The following is a 14,863-nucleotide window of genomic DNA, read 5'->3' on the forward strand; positions in this document are numbered from 1 at the left end:
TAAATTCCAGGGAAAGCCTCTCTCTCTCTCTCTCTCACAGCCCTTAGTTGTGGAGTTGAACAGAAGCCTCGGCCTCCTGCTCCAGCATCTTACGCTTCAACCCTCTCGCTTTCAGCGCCACGTATCCGACCAGCGCAATACCGACGGCGAGGCCGGCCGAGAGCAGAATGACGTTGACGGGAACGGGATCACCGCCAAACGTCTGGTGGAACAGGACGTCCAGCCCGGACTGCAAAAAGTTGAAGAGGCCCGACAGGCAGATGATGGTGCCGTACACGGTGCCAAACGTCTCAAAGCCAAACACCTTCGCGCTGTAGTCGGACACGGCGGTGTAGTAAAAGGGGCGGTAGAGCACAAAGAGGCAGACCTGGATGTAGGCGGCGCCCATGTTGTCGAGGACGCCCAGCACGCCAATGGTGGTGGCGATGGTGACGAGCGCGGTCAGGACGGTGACGGTGCTGGTGTGGTCAAGGAGGACGCCAATAAAGGGAATGGAGAGGATGCCGCCCACGGGCAGGGCGACGTCGAAGAAGTTGTTGATCTCGATGGCCTTGCCCACATCACCAAAGATGACTTCATACTGCGCCCGGATGGTGGCGACAAAGTAGTTGATGCGGAGCATCTGGATGACGGTGAAGAGGCAGATGAGGATGAACCACGGCGAAGCGATCTGACGCAGGGCCGAGCGGTTATGCATCACGCCCCAGACGCCCGAAATCTCGTTCTTGTTCTCCTGGCGAATCTGCTTGTCTACCTTCTGAGTACCCAGCAACTGCTCCACATCGGCCACGACAGACTCGCGGTGTCGGCGCTCCTCGCGCAGAAGAGCCGTGTTCTCGTCAATCTGGTCGTCGTACGGGTCCGGGTCGGATTCGTTCGCGGCCGCGGTCTCCTCTTGCAACTCGACCAGTTCTCCCACTGTCTTGTATGACTGCTTAGGCATCAACGCGAATTGAACGACAATAATGAAGACCGGAACGATCAAGTACACCTTGAAAAACTTCTCATGACCAAAGGTACCCTCGGATGCTTGGAAGATTAGGCGGTAGACCAGGAACAAGGCGCTAGAGGCGTCAAAAGCACCAGTCATGAGTGCGAGAATGAAGCCCGAGTGCTTTGGGAACGCATTGGACAGTTGGAAGGACGAGATGTAAGTGAATGGACCACCCAAAGCAAGGCAGAGGTATCCAATCAGAAAACCGTCAAAGGGAAGTGTCTTGGCATAAGCCATCAGAATTGAACCAATGATCAAGAACACACTTCCGACGAGTCCACAGACGCGCGGACCGGCGTGGTCAAGTAGGGCGCCAACAGGCAAAGCCGCGATATTGGTACCGACCGCTGCCACGGTAAACATGAGATTGAGATGAATCTCAACACACGTATCGTCGGGAGTTGAGTTGGTCTCGTCGGTGGAACAGACGTCGCTGTAAGCACCCTCTCGTTTGAGCACCGGCTTCAATGCCGCAAAACCAAAGGCGATACCCGCTGCAAAGAGGCAGTAGATTACGGCGATGGTGACTTGAACTACGGCAAATGGTCAGTACATGTTTCCGTGTGACAGTACATGGTATCACGGCGCCGGGTACTTATTTGACGGCAGGTGACGGGCCTATTGGTAAGACGAGCGACGTACGAATTCTTTTCCATTGCGGAACTTCAAAAGCGCCAACGGCCAGCACGGTATCAGGCTTGCTCGCTGCAGGGTCCCATTCGTCGGGAAGAGGGTTGAACGTGAGACGTCCCGCCCTTATACTTGAAGCATCGCTGCCGCGTCTCGATCCCTGGGCTTGGGGCAGGAATTGGAACGTTTCCACCGAGGCCACACGGCTCAAAGACATGGTGGCTGATCAGTTGGTCGATGTTTCTTCTTGAGTGAGTTGCCAGCGAGTAAATTGAGAACGAGAGCCAGTGGCCAATAAAATATTCAACAAGCAACTGTTAAAGAAAACAGCCACCGAGAAATAGGTTCGAGGAGGAAGTCGAGCTGAGGTTAAGAGGTGGAGCCGAGCTTGAGATAGCTAGCCCAGCGAGCTCTGGTTCGCCAATGACAATCCGTCGATAGGCAGAGAGGTTGGCGAGACTCGATCGAATGGGGTAAGGCAAGGTAGGATAGAACAAGATACCACTGCAGAGCGGAATTTTTCAGATTTTTCAGTCGAGATAAGGCTCTTTATCTGTCGGATCGAGAACCAAGGCTTTGCTGCATGCCCTGCAGAAATTTTCTGACGTAGTGTAGTGTAGGTAGTCAGTCTTTGGTGTTTCCCCCCCATTCAACCGGAATCGCGGGGCACACCATACAATGATGGATTGACGACAACCCCAGAGCTATGGAAGGGACGGCAGCACTCCCGCAGTCGTTCGCCGTAGATTGGAACTAGGACAGTATAGGAGAATATTGTAAAGACGAGACAATGAGTAAGAGAAATCGACAAGGTAAGGATATTTGGAAATTCAAATTATGCTCGAAGGAATTGTAGGAAGGGTGTCGAGGTTAATGTAGAGAAAATCTCCAACAGACAAGTGATCAGGTGGCGATGCGGGGAAGCGCCGATTGGGCGGTAGGAGGGGTTCGAGGTTGCCAATGGAAGAACACGGGCAGAGAACACGCGGATGAATGGGATGCAGTTGGGCTTGGTTCACAGGGAAAGAGCCAGTGTTTTTTGGAGCAAGGCATCATGGGCAAGCACGGCAAGGTAGGGGAGGCGGGGGCAGAGTGGACAATATGTAAAAGAATAACGTAGAAAAGGCCCTTTGCCTCCTCCTACCTGCCTCGGTCTGCAAGTCTTGCCCAGCCGTTGTTACGCTGTTTCCACCAAAGACGACCGCATGCATGGAGATGGAGGAGAGAATGGAAATCGGATGAAGGAATTGAACCGTCATGTGGCCCTCCTTCTCCGGTGGGCACCACATACCGTCCCCGATCTGCCGCCGTGAGCCGAACGGTATGGGCCCGGCCGCTCGGGGAATGGGAGCGACGGAATAGGGTCAATGATTTAAGAAGCCACCCCACACGATGGATCATGTCAGATTTGATGGGCAATTTTGTATGCGAGCTGTCACCTGAAGCTTAAGCTGATTGCAACTGGTGTTTATGAGACCCGTTGAGAAACAATTTCGGCCAACGCATGCCGTTGCAAGAGAGGACAGAAAACGTTCACAAAATGGCGTAGATGGAAACGGAAGGAAATCCTCCTGGTCCTTGATGCATTATTCTGTGATTCTTGTTACTGACCTAGGTAGTAGTTGGAGATGACATTCGCCGAAACCCCCAGATCAGCGCCAATTTACATAATAAAACGACTTAGCCACCTCTGTCGACACCATCTCCGCATCACCCTCTAACCCAATCGAAGCCAGTCAGCAACGGTGCCAGAGTCAGCGGTAAGACCGGCTACAACATTAAATTAGAAATTATCGCCTTGCAGCATTGTGCATCAATCGTACAGATATAAATCAATTGTTCTGCGATACCATCGTCGATGTGCTTCAAGTCAGGACCATAGTACACAACGTGGGCTTGATCAAGACTTTAAAACCCCCGTCTGATTGTCTGCTTCAACCACTGTGACGGCCCGGAGACGATATGCCCACGCCTGCTATCCCACCGCATGCGGTCAGGGCACCCCCGATCTGACGGCCTCCGGCCCGAGCGGCAGGGAAGAGGGCGGCGGCGGATGTGAGGCTGCACGTCTGCCGACGTCTGCCCCTGGACCCCCGAGGCCCAACTTCGCCGTGATCTATCCCGATGACTTTGTCTTTTACGGATGCTGGACCAACCTTGGTTGGCGAGCGCAAGGTAGAGTAGTCGTGAGCAGTAAAATTAAAAACTAACGTTGCGTCGGCAATACACGAAGCGGCTATAAGGGTACCCCCAACGCCCGCGGGCTACGCTCGTCATGAGACCACCCGCGAAAACAATACAGGCACGGTAGCAAGGCAAACAGCGATAGACAAAGAAAACGATGCGTCATGGTGACAATGTGCCGGCGAGGGCTGCCGTTCAAACTCTGCCCTTCTCCAAATCTTCCCGTCCATTCTTATGCAAACTACCCGAGTCGAGTATCCACCATCTCTAACCCCCTACTAACTGTTTCCTGTTGTAGTCTGTTTTGCGGCAAAACGTCGGCACCCAACCGCGAAAGAAAACACCTCATAAAGGTAATCGTAAGGCATCGTCGCAGATCGTGGCTCGAGTTGACATGGGCCGAATTCGCCGATAGAAAGGAGATGTCTGTCTCGGCTTGTCGTGATTCCTGGGTAGTTCCAGTTGCGCCCTCAGGCTGTTGAACTCGTCCTCTATCCATCGCTCCAACTTTTCCTCTCCAAACGTCTCCACAGCATGAAAATTATGCACACAAATTAGAAAAAGGCCATCAAAGATCGTAAGCGGACGTGTCGTGCCGATCCGTCGATACTCTAGAGGTATTCACGAGAAACAAAAGCAAAAACATCCACGCCAGGTAACTGCTGGTCATGGGCTCTTCACTTGTAGAATCTGATGATGGCCTTTGCGCTGCCGGAAATGGCCGTCTGGGAATTGCGTGTCAGTCAAGGGACGATGTCCATGCGCCAAAGTAGGTAAACTTACAGTACAGCCAGTGCCACCTCCGGTGTAGGAGCCGCCAACAAGCGCACACTTGCTGTTAGCACCCGTGATTTCAATGTTGAAATCAAGCTGGGCAGTCGATGTTGGTGCGTTGTTGAAGATGGAGATGTAGGTGTTGCCATCGGTGCTCTTGCCAACACCAATGTTAACGGGAGCCCAGTTACCAGCTCCAAGAGGGTCCTTGGAGCTCTTCCAGACGCAGGCATCCTCGACACCGTAGCCGAGCTTGTTGACGTAGTACTGGGCGGTGGTAGGGCTGTCGTTCCAGACGTAGTAGTCGGCGGAGGCGGGGTTGGTGAGAGCCAATTGCTGGCCAGGCTGGGGAACAGTGGCGATGACCATGGACTCGGTACCGGGGTAGTCGGTACGGCAGACGCAGGAGATGTCGTCGAGGTCGTTCTGAATGAAAACGCCGCCGGCTCCCTGTTCGCAGAGGGTCTTCTTGGTAGGGCGGGAGAGCTCGAGGTAGCCATCGGCGTTGCAGTAAAGTCCACCAATAGACTGCTTGGTCGAGCCCTGGGCGGTGGGCCATTGGGTCTTCTGGTAGCCAACGGGGCAAGAGTAGGAACAGAAGGAGTTCTTGGAGCAGCCGCCGTCAGAGGCAACGGCAGTCTCGATGAATGAGATAGCGGCGTCACCGACGCTGTAGTTGGGGGTTCTCTGGATGCCAGTCCAGCCGTTGGTGCCGAGATAGCCGACGGCAACGGCGCCGTAGTCGGAGGGGAACTGGGAGCAAGGAATGGTGCCGCTGGGAAACTCGGCGGTCAGGCCCTTGCCTCCGGAGCTGCTGGAGCCTCCGCTCGAGGCCTTGGTGGAAGCGGGCGCCTGAGTAGAGGTGGAGGAAGGCGTCGGGGTCGGGGTGGGGGTAGGAGTCGGCGTCGGGGTAGGCGTCGGGGTGGACGAGGTGGAAGACTTCGCAACCTTGGCCTCGAAGAACTGGGCGTCCTTAGAAGTGGAAGCCACGGGGGCCTTGGAGGTCGAGGCCGACGGCAGAGGGGTCGAGGAGGGGGTGGTCTCGCCGACGACAACGAACAGGCCATCGGCGATGCCCTTCTTGGCCTCCTCTTCACTAATAGGCTTTCCTCCCAATTCGTAGGCGACCACAGTCGGGCCGGACTCGTACACGACGACAACGTCGCGCTGGTCGAGAGCGGTGTCCCTCTTGACGTGGCGGTGACGGTGGTTGTGGGGTTGAGCAACAACACCGGCGGCGAGGGATGCCGCAATGGCGAGGTTAATGATGGACCTCATATTGTCGATTGATGTTGATATTCTAGAGTACGTGTTAGCGCAACTTGAACCTCAATTGCGTTGGAGGGTACACAAAAGGCGCTTCATAGGGGGGCGGTGAGACGCTGTATCAGCAGACAATGAATGAGCTTGAAAATGGCAAAAACAACAACTACAACATCAACGATGCAGTTGCTGCTTTGTTCATCGCTTTCAATGCCGCGCGCAAGGTGGTGGTGTTTCCTCTTGCGATACTGTGTTGCGCGTTTTGCCCCGAATCGCTTTCGTGTAGACCCCTAATTGGGAGGCGTTTTCCCCCGTCACAACCACTCACTCACCCTTTTCTCGCGAGCAGTGCAGTCAGAATCGAGAATCGTTTCGATGTATGGCGTGCCTTGTCGGTGTTGATGATGATCGCAACGGAGAAAATCGTACTAGGTGATTACAGGATAACGAGTGTTGGCTGATTCGGATTCAAAAGAGTGTAAGTGAGAGCGAACTCTCTAGTTGGGAATCAACGCGGTGAACGAGAATGAAGAGCTCGATGACCAGGAGAAACTGAGAAGAGGGAGAAGGAGAGGGTGAAGTGGAGGAAAACAGGGTAAAGAGGCCATGTCGTGGATCCCTTGGGAAATTAGGAAGACCAGGCGCGGCAGGTACGCCAGGTACAAAGCCGTACAAGCCACCCGGGCCTCCAAGACCATACCCAGGGCCCCCCCAAGCCTATCCAAGACCACCCCCCAGGCACTATTATCAGAAACAAGACCAGACGATCCCGCCCGCGGGCTGCAGGTACAGACACACGCTTACGAGGGCACCCGCCGTACCTCGCAGCAAAGCGGTGCATCTGCCCCAGAAGGGGAAGGAAAGGGGGTTATCTGCCTGGATTGGACTAGCGGCAAATTAGAATTAGTGGCTCGTTGGATCCATTTATTTTTACGTTGACATTCACAAGCACCCAGACCGGGCCCTGACCTGTACCTGTACCTGGACCTGGACCTGGACCTGGACCTGGGCCTGGACCTGGGCCTTGACCTGCGCTCTCGCTTCGCGTTCAATTGCTGTTATTACTCCGTACACAGAAAGGCCAGGTACGGATACCGTACTTCCATTGGGTGCTTGGCTGATTGCTCCTTCCATCTTGAACTCGCTGCTTCTCACCTGCCCGCGGGATCCCATAGTTCCTTCCCAAGGATCCCAGCCACGAGCCCACGACCGACTTGAGTGGACTCTGGAGGAACACAGAGAGGGAGGACCACAAGGTGCTGCATGCGAAGCCTGGGGACACATGCACATGCGCATAGCGGACCCAGAAGGCGCAAATCCCCCTCTTTTTGGCATGTCTGCATTGTGTCGTACGAGGAAAGTGGAAGGCGCCTGCAGCCAACAGGCGTGGCCCCCTTCCTCCTTCTTGGGTTCCTTCCTGGCCAAAAGACCCAGAAAGCAGCTGGTAATGGTCGGAAATCCGGGTCCAAGGCATGGGAAGCATATTGCCTTCATTTGCCATTTTCATCATCCATGGGCCAACTTGTCCAAGAAGAACGGCACATCTTCATGGATGCACTTGTACTTTGTGCCTTCATCCTGGCGCAGCGCCCAAAAACACACACAAAAAATCAACCCAGCTGTGGCACTCTCCCACGAGGCACTTTCAGGGACGTCCCGGTCACACTGCTTGACGCTCCCGCCGCGGCATCGACTTTCGTCGTCCACACAGCTGTCGTCCCATCATTTCTTTATCTGTATCATTCTTTTTCTGCTCGCCTCAGGCAAAACCAGTTCGTCCCATCGGGCGTCCATCCTATGCTTCTGGGCAGAAAATAAAAAGCAACGTCAGAAACCAAATTGACGACGGTACCTGTAGGAAACAACCGCAGCGCACATATACGACCCGACGGGATCTAATGCGAGACAAACCAACTGGCGAAACAAGCCATCACCGCCAACCATAGCCGTTGCGTGTCAAGCCACCGCCTTGTCCGCATTTTCCTCTCCCCCCCTTTTTCTTCCAGAGTCCGCCTCTGTATCCGTATTCTCGCTGCACAATTGGACGAATGGATCATATCATCCCCGGACAAAGATGTTGTAGCGCTGCGGAAATATTCGTCGTCACCCCAGCTCCAACTCGACAAGCCCGGTCAGCCGAATGACGATCACCGCTGCCATTGCATGCGACAGTTGAACGGATTATTCCTACAAAGACACTACGCATACAATCCCAGTCAGAACCCTGTCCCCTGACACAACACAGCCAGCCTGTCGCCGTGTCAATTGACGGCTCGATTTTCCCTCTTGGTCTTTGTCGACGACTCTGGCCCTCACACAGTCGAATCAGATTGCCTTGGCACAATTAAAGAACCATGCATAGGTAAACCAATCCCTGCTCCCACTAACCATGGGCTGGCTTTTGGCAGCTTTGCTCAATTTCGACACTGCGAGGCAATTAACCGTCTGTCAAGCGCCTTTCCCGAAAGTGTCGACGACGTTATTTCCACTCGCCAGCCTGGTCAATTGGTCTCATTTGTTTTTATCGATTCGTCGCTATCGTTGTCGTCGCCCTTGGCTGTCGTCGTCGTCACCTCACATCTCAATTCGCTAAAGTGGGAATGGGATAACATCTGGCACCAGTAACTAGCCTTTTCCCATTGAACCATGGTCCTCCCCCCTATTGTTTGGGTCTTCTCCAGACTCCAAAAGCCAGTCTCCAACCATTCATTGTTGATTTCGGCTGTCCTTGGCACCGTGCTGCAGCCACCGTGCGCTACTACGATTGACATCAAGCGCTCATACGAGATTCGGTTGTAAGCGACGTTACACGGTTACCATTGACAATCGCCGTAGAGATGGATCACGGGTGGCGGGTGACGGAGGTTATTGCAACCCCAGTTACCCCTATTGTCTATTGGAATTCCGGTACAGATACGCACTCAAGGAGTAGGAAGAGCTTTGAAGTCTGGAGTCCAGCAAGCGCCACTGGCCAAGGGTCGAGAACAGATTCGCGACGAACCCTTCTTGCGCACGTACGGAGTACATGTCCATGTCATCTGAAATCTGGAGAATCCTTGACCGGCTGATGCATAGCTATCCTGAGCGGGAAAAGCCGACCTTCAGTTCAAGATGGCTCATGAGGAATATATCATCGGCCTCCCAAAGGCTAATGTATACGAAGCTTCGCTACAGAATTCCGCCTGAAATGCGCGATGCAGTAGCTCAGTCAGCCCCCGCCACCAGTCCTACGTGGGGGGGCTTCTTTGTGAGGATTTGGCAAATCTCTCTAGCAACCAAATCTTATTTACAACCACGACGGCCAAAGTGCCAGATGCCATTTATCTTACAGGCTTCCGCTAGAACAAATGAATGGGGAATCGAGAAATTTCGGCTTCTCGTCGGGCTGTGGCTCATCTCCTCCCCAGGTATCCAAGAAGACCGTACCTAACTACTTTCTCAACAACAAAGCTATGGGCCGAAAGATCAACGACAAAGAGCTAACTGGTCGCGATCCACGCCAATGGCTTCAATAGCGTTGCACATCGTCCATTATCCACCGGTCGCTAATTAGTAACGACGAACGCTCGTACTTGGCCCGACACTACCTCCAAATATCCGTCACCTGCAACTACTGCGGTTGCCAAGACGAAGGGACAACAAAAACATGGAGATCCAACCAAGCTTCGATCGTACCTACCTACCTAGGTACGGATACAGCGCGTGCTCGCTCAATCACGACCCTTCAAAGGCGTCATGCCTCTGGCCACTCACACCACCTACGAGGTATTCGTACTACGTACTCCGTACAGATATTCCTACAGGCCATGAACATTTACCTGCTGGGCCGTGCCATTTGCTTCGTCTCATTTCGGCCATGACGTCCACAAATCCACACCACAATTTCGGAAGTTACGATCGATCTGCGCTAGAGCGAAAAGCAATGGCTGCGCAGCCACCATCTTCCCACCTGAAACGTTGAAACATCGACAGCCTTCTGGGTCCAGGCCTGTACGATTTATCGGTCTTCACGAGAGGTGCAGGGAGAGGCCCTTCTCTCAAGGACCCAAACCCAAAGGCCTTTTACGAGGAGAGTCATGTCACGAGCCCTGCTGGCTGCTGCACGAAAGACCCTCCCCCTCATCGGCTCGAGAGTGCCGTGGGTTATACTTATTCGTACCTTACCTGGGGCTTGCGTAAGTGGTCGGCATCGACGATAATCTTGTTCGATTAATAGTCCCCCACTTCACGCCGGAATAGTACGATATACTCAAGTGAAAGTCACCCAATTGGTGGTCGAACTCGCGTCACTGGAAAATTACACCCACCAAACCTCGTACTTTGGAATTCGTGATTTTGAACATCACCGAGGCCCTCGTCCGCAACATCAAAGAAATCTGTCATGGCGCCTGCTTCCAGAACGAGAGATTCCTGGCGGGCGTCCGTTCCATGCCAGCAGAACGACGCGACTTTGATCAAAACAACGCCAACTCACCCACGAGACTCATACGCCTGATTTGCACATGTGTTACAAAAACACGCTATCTGACGATGCATTCCAGACTTGACGTTGGTTTGGTTATCGATCCCACGTTCAAGTGCTGCTCTTAGCTCTGGGCCACGCCCTCACGGCTTCTAGAGCCTCACGGGACGGGACCGCCGTTGTTTTGACCAGAGACATTGGTCAGAAACAGGGGGGACGATTGATTGTCAGGCACAGGAATGGCTAATGGCGGCACTTGGATTAATCAACTTATCTTTTCGTTGAAGTTATACCTCTTGATTGACGGGAGCTGTCGAGGCACGGCACCATCAATCGCATATCGCTGTCGTCTCGTTTCTTCCTGATGCAAGCTTTTGCGCCCTTTCCGTCTGGCAAGCTCGAGGCGCAACACGACTCGTGTTGCATAGCAAACACGACGTGGGCATAGCGTAGATGGTCGGTCGGTCACCAAAGCGTCCCGAACAGGCTACTTTTCTTGTCTCACTATTTGACCACCAGCTGGGCCATTGTTGACAAATTTTGTTATGGAGGGGCGAGCATTCCAGCGACTACCGGCAACACTTGGTCGGCGGCGGCAGCAAGCCGGCGTTGGATGTTGATTGTGCAGAAATGGCTACCGCCATGGCGCAACCGTTGAGCCCAGCGCAAGTGCGTACCGTGTCGACGGGATTGTTTGAACAAGAACCCATGCCTGGTCGTATGCAACCTCTTCCACTCTTAGGATGCTCAAGAAGAGGGGTTAGGCTCTACACTTCTTTTGATTATCACGATCCAGGGCGGGGGAGGGAAGCGGTTGTCTCTTTTCCCCTCTCCCTTTCCCACCCCTTCACAGCTGATGGATATCCCTTGGGTATCCGTTTGTATCTTCCTTTTTTTCTAATAGTGTCTCTGCGGTATGCTTGGCGAGAAGGCTTTGCGCGCTGTTTTCAAGATGGTCAAAGAGCAACAAAACTCTGCATCCCTCCCTCTCTCGACTTGGAGCTTACAAGTTTCCCTTCACTTACATTCGCAGCGAGGCACACGGCTCTTTCTGTGCCTTTCGCTTAGCTCGATTCGGCTTCTTGGCATGGATTATCATCACCTCTCATCTCGTGAGTAACCTACATACCTGCATATATCTGAGCCAAAGAGGGAAGCGGCAATGTGTGTGTCCACCCAGGTTGTCTTCCGTGTCACGTTGAAACCCCATCGTGAGTCGAGTATCCCTTGCATGCAGGCCCTTGCAAGTTGCAACGACTTGTCGCATAGCAGGTGATGCTACAGTCTGAGGAGGGATCGAGATTGATTATTGTCGTTTGTCTGGGACAGAGCAAGTTGAGCACCGTGACCAGAAACGGCAACCAAGGGTGAAGTGAAATAGAATTCAAAGATTCGATGGACCTGATGTCTAAAAGGCATTGAAATTCCGATATTCTGTCTCCTCAAGGAAGACCTAGAGCCTCGAGGCTAGACTTTCTGCAACGACCGCTATAATACATGAGAGGGAAAAGCCGATATCAGGATCCTCAGTGTGAAAAACTACCAGAATGAAGAAGGAAAAATCCGTCGCGGAAAATCCTGGGACATGGCCATAGACTGGTCCCATGGTCCAACGACGGACCAACTCAAAACTTTTTTTCATATCGAGGTCCACCGTGCACATCTACCAGTGCCCTGAATAAAACGCCTTCCCCCGGGACGAAACGGGTCGTCCTGCTAACTGATGGGTCAGAGAGGCAGAAACATGGGTGTGATAAACGAGAGATGAGAAATCAAGACGCCGACAATGAGTGAAAAACGCCAATTTGTCCTCCTGCTGCCGCTGCATGAGGTATCCTCTTGCCCGCTCCCCACCAGAAACATTTCGTCGTTGTTACATAGGTGATAGGTTGCGCCGACGGCTGAAGAACATGCCGTCGTTTGTACCTGCGTGTGCTGCATTATACTTTGACTTCCGTCGCTTCGTCACCACGGGCCTCCAGCTGTTTCTTGAGACCCGTGACTTCGCTCGTGAGAAGTCCAATCTGCGCCTGCTTCGCGCTCTCTGCCTTTTCAAAAGCCGTGACCTTATCCGACAGCTGTTTTACCTTGTCTTCGAGGCTCTGGATGTACGCCCAGACACCCGGGTCCGTGGCGAACATGTTGCCGCCATTCTCAGCCCCACTTCCTGGCTGCGTTCCGCTGGAAGCACGAGCATGGGCGGCTCCTGCCGGAGCCGCGCCGGCCTGTGATGCCGGAGCAACGAAGGCTGGAGAATAGTATCAGCGTGTGATCAAATTACAGGCGCAAATCTCAAAAGGCACAACTCACCTGGTGAAGTGTTCCTGTCAGAAGGCCTGCGGCCATATTGGTGCTGCTGGAACTGTTGCGTCAGACTTGGCGATCGTTGTCTCGCAATGTTGTTTGTATCATGCCCGGGGCTCAATGGCTTCGGGCTCTCCGTCATGCCACCTTGTGAGTAGACAGAAGCGCCACTTACGGGCACAGAAGACACGCTCGTATTCGGCGTGTGAGCACCAGCAATGCTGTTAGGCATGCTTGGGGACGTGGTCGAACTTGCTGTACCACGATCAACATTGGGCGGATAGAGCCCGCCGGTCCCGGGTCGTGGACCTGCTGGTGGGTATGTACGCGAATGAGCGCTATATCCATCGATGCTACCCGGTCCACCTGCAATATGCTGTGCCTTGATGCTTGGCAGGCTCAGGCGCCTCTCCTCTTCCGTTAAGTCTTCTTCGTTGGCATACACTATGCCGGCCATTGAATCATCGCCATCATGCATACTCGGCCCGTCCAAGTCATCGGTCTGGTCGAAACTGCCCATACTGGAGCGGCGGCCCGCACAACCACCCGCACCCTTGCTGTGCCGAGCGAGTGCATCGCCCCGGGCGAACTTCCGATCGCACTTCGGACATATGTGGGGTTTCTCGCCCGTGTGCAATTTGCTATGACGCTTCAAATCGTGGAGGCGTCGGAAGCGCATGTTACACTCCTGACATATGTACGGCTTTTCCTGGCTGTGAGTGAGCAGATGGCTCTTGAGGTTGTGGTGACGCGTAAACTCCGTCTCGCAGAACGGGCACTTGTGCTTCTTGCCGGATTGTGTCGGAGAATCGTGGCCGGGCGACGGCATGGGAAAGCTCATGCCGCGCGCCGGTGGAGCGGGCATCATGGCGGCGGCTTGGAGCGAACCCGGATACGAAAGTGATCCGGGCGTATTCTTCTCATCGTGAACCGGGGCCGGGTGCGGCGGCTGAGGCTGATGCTGTGGCTGTTGAGATTGTTCGCTCAACTTGGGATCAACTTCCATTGGGCCTGGACTGGCCGTCACTAAAGCGCCTGCAATACTAGCTGCGCTCACTGCGCTTTGTGGGCTGATCTCGGCAGGTTCTGCGGGCGCATTGCTAACTTGGGGGATTGACACCGGTTCGGGCTCCTTGGTGGTGACCTCCATGGCAGCCGTTGGAGCTTGGGGTGCTTCGTCGGGTCGACTCATGGCGGCGACACTACCGGCCAGTACAGAAAGCACCGAGTGGCCTGGATTGTCGCTTGAGGCGGGTGGATTTAGGCGCTGTTCGCGTTTGCGTTCCTCTTCGAGAGCTTCGAGCGCCGCGGCGGCTGTCAATGGTGTCGGTGAGCGTCTTGACGATGCCAAGCCGAAACGAGCGGACTTCGTGGGGGAGGGATAGTCGATAGAGGGAGGGATAGGAGGAACGGCGCCTTCGACGATAGGGTCGACAACAGACGTGGGCGAAGTAGGAGTAGACTCGCGCGCCCTCTTGAGCGATTTGGTGCGAGCAGGATCTCCCCCAAACGCAAAAGTGTCTGATGCGACCGGCGTCGTCGCTGCCAGGAGGGGGGCTTCGGTCGCAATGGGACCGTTATCCGAGGCCATGAGCGGGCGAAAGCATCAAGCGATTAATTGGAGGGTTTGAATTGGAAAAGAAAGCTCCGATGCGACCGCGTCGTCGAGGTTGTTGATGGTCAACGACAAGTCATGGGAGCTTCGAATCGTTCAGCCACACGTGGCGGTTCTTGTTCGTGGACGACCCCGAATTTGACGGGACGAGCGGACGAGTCGCGGTGGAATGTGGCGGAACCGATTTGGGCGGGATTGAATAATGGCTAACGCAAGCCGGTCTCGATGGCGAGTAATTCGTTGGAAATTGAATTTGTTACGCGCGCAAAACCAGTGGCGGGGTGGAAATCTGGCTGGCGGCAGCGATGTTGAAGAAGAGGGAAAAGAGAACTGAATTCCAAGTGTGGCAGAAGCTGGAGGAAAAGGGAAGGGTGGAGGGCGGGTGCAGCAAGATAGAGTAAGGCAAATGGTCAGAAAGTTGAGTGAGAGAGGTGTGACGGCGTCTGCGAATGAGGGCGAGTTGGGGCTTGCGGTTTCTGCCACAACAGACGGCGGGCGGCGGGTGCGGGAGGTACGGACACACACTGGGGCGGCCGCACACGCTACTTGCCTTCCTTACCACCTGAGGTGAGGAACGACAGAGGTATCCGTACTCCGTACCTGCCTGCCTGCCGAGCTTAGGTAAGCTTTCGTGAGA

At 54.2% G+C, this 14,863-nt stretch overlaps 5 protein-coding genes across 5 annotated transcripts; 1 reads left to right on the forward strand and 4 right to left on the reverse strand.

Moving 5' to 3' along the window:
• Positions 1 to 43: 43 nt before the first annotated feature.
• On the reverse strand, positions 44 to 1,841 carry CABS01_05272 (major facilitator superfamily transporter; the record flags this gene model as incomplete). The annotated part of the gene is made up of 2 exons (XM_060538642.1): positions 44 to 1,527; positions 1,637 to 1,841. The coding sequence occupies 2 exons, from the start codon at positions 1,839 to 1,841 to the stop codon at positions 44 to 46; spliced, it is 1,689 nt and encodes a 562-aa protein (XP_060405814.1).
• Positions 1,842 to 3,972: 2,131 nt separating this feature from the next.
• Positions 3,973 to 4,290, forward strand: CABS01_05273 (uncharacterized protein; the record flags this gene model as incomplete). The annotated part of the gene is made up of 1 exon (XM_060538643.1): positions 3,973 to 4,290. The coding sequence occupies one exon, from the start codon at positions 3,973 to 3,975 to the stop codon at positions 4,288 to 4,290; it is 318 nt and encodes a 105-aa protein (XP_060405815.1).
• A 195-nt stretch (positions 4,291 to 4,485) lies between these two features.
• CABS01_05274 (beta-glucosidase) lies at positions 4,486 to 5,860 on the reverse strand (the record flags this gene model as incomplete). The annotated part of the gene is made up of 2 exons (XM_060538644.1): positions 4,486 to 4,533; positions 4,592 to 5,860. 2 exons carry the CDS (start codon positions 5,858 to 5,860, stop codon positions 4,486 to 4,488), a joined length of 1,317 nt encoding a protein of 438 aa, XP_060405816.1.
• A 927-nt stretch (positions 5,861 to 6,787) lies between these two features.
• On the reverse strand, positions 6,788 to 7,339 carry CABS01_05275 (uncharacterized protein; the record flags this gene model as incomplete). Its single annotated transcript, XM_060538645.1, has 1 exon — positions 6,788 to 7,339. The coding sequence occupies one exon, from the start codon at positions 7,337 to 7,339 to the stop codon at positions 6,788 to 6,790; it is 552 nt and encodes a 183-aa protein (XP_060405817.1).
• A 4,908-nt stretch (positions 7,340 to 12,247) lies between these two features.
• On the reverse strand, positions 12,248 to 14,202 carry CABS01_05276 (uncharacterized protein; the record flags this gene model as incomplete). Its single annotated transcript, XM_060538646.1, has 2 exons — positions 12,248 to 12,555; positions 12,618 to 14,202. The coding sequence occupies 2 exons, from the start codon at positions 14,200 to 14,202 to the stop codon at positions 12,248 to 12,250; spliced, it is 1,893 nt and encodes a 630-aa protein (XP_060405818.1).
• Between the last annotated feature and the right edge of the window lie 661 nt (positions 14,203 to 14,863).

Source organism: Colletotrichum abscissum, assembly GCF_030869225.1.
Source record: "Colletotrichum abscissum strain IMI 504890 chromosome Unknown Scaffold_10.1, whole genome shotgun sequence".
NCBI lineage: Eukaryota > Fungi > Ascomycota > Sordariomycetes > Glomerellales > Glomerellaceae > Colletotrichum > Colletotrichum abscissum.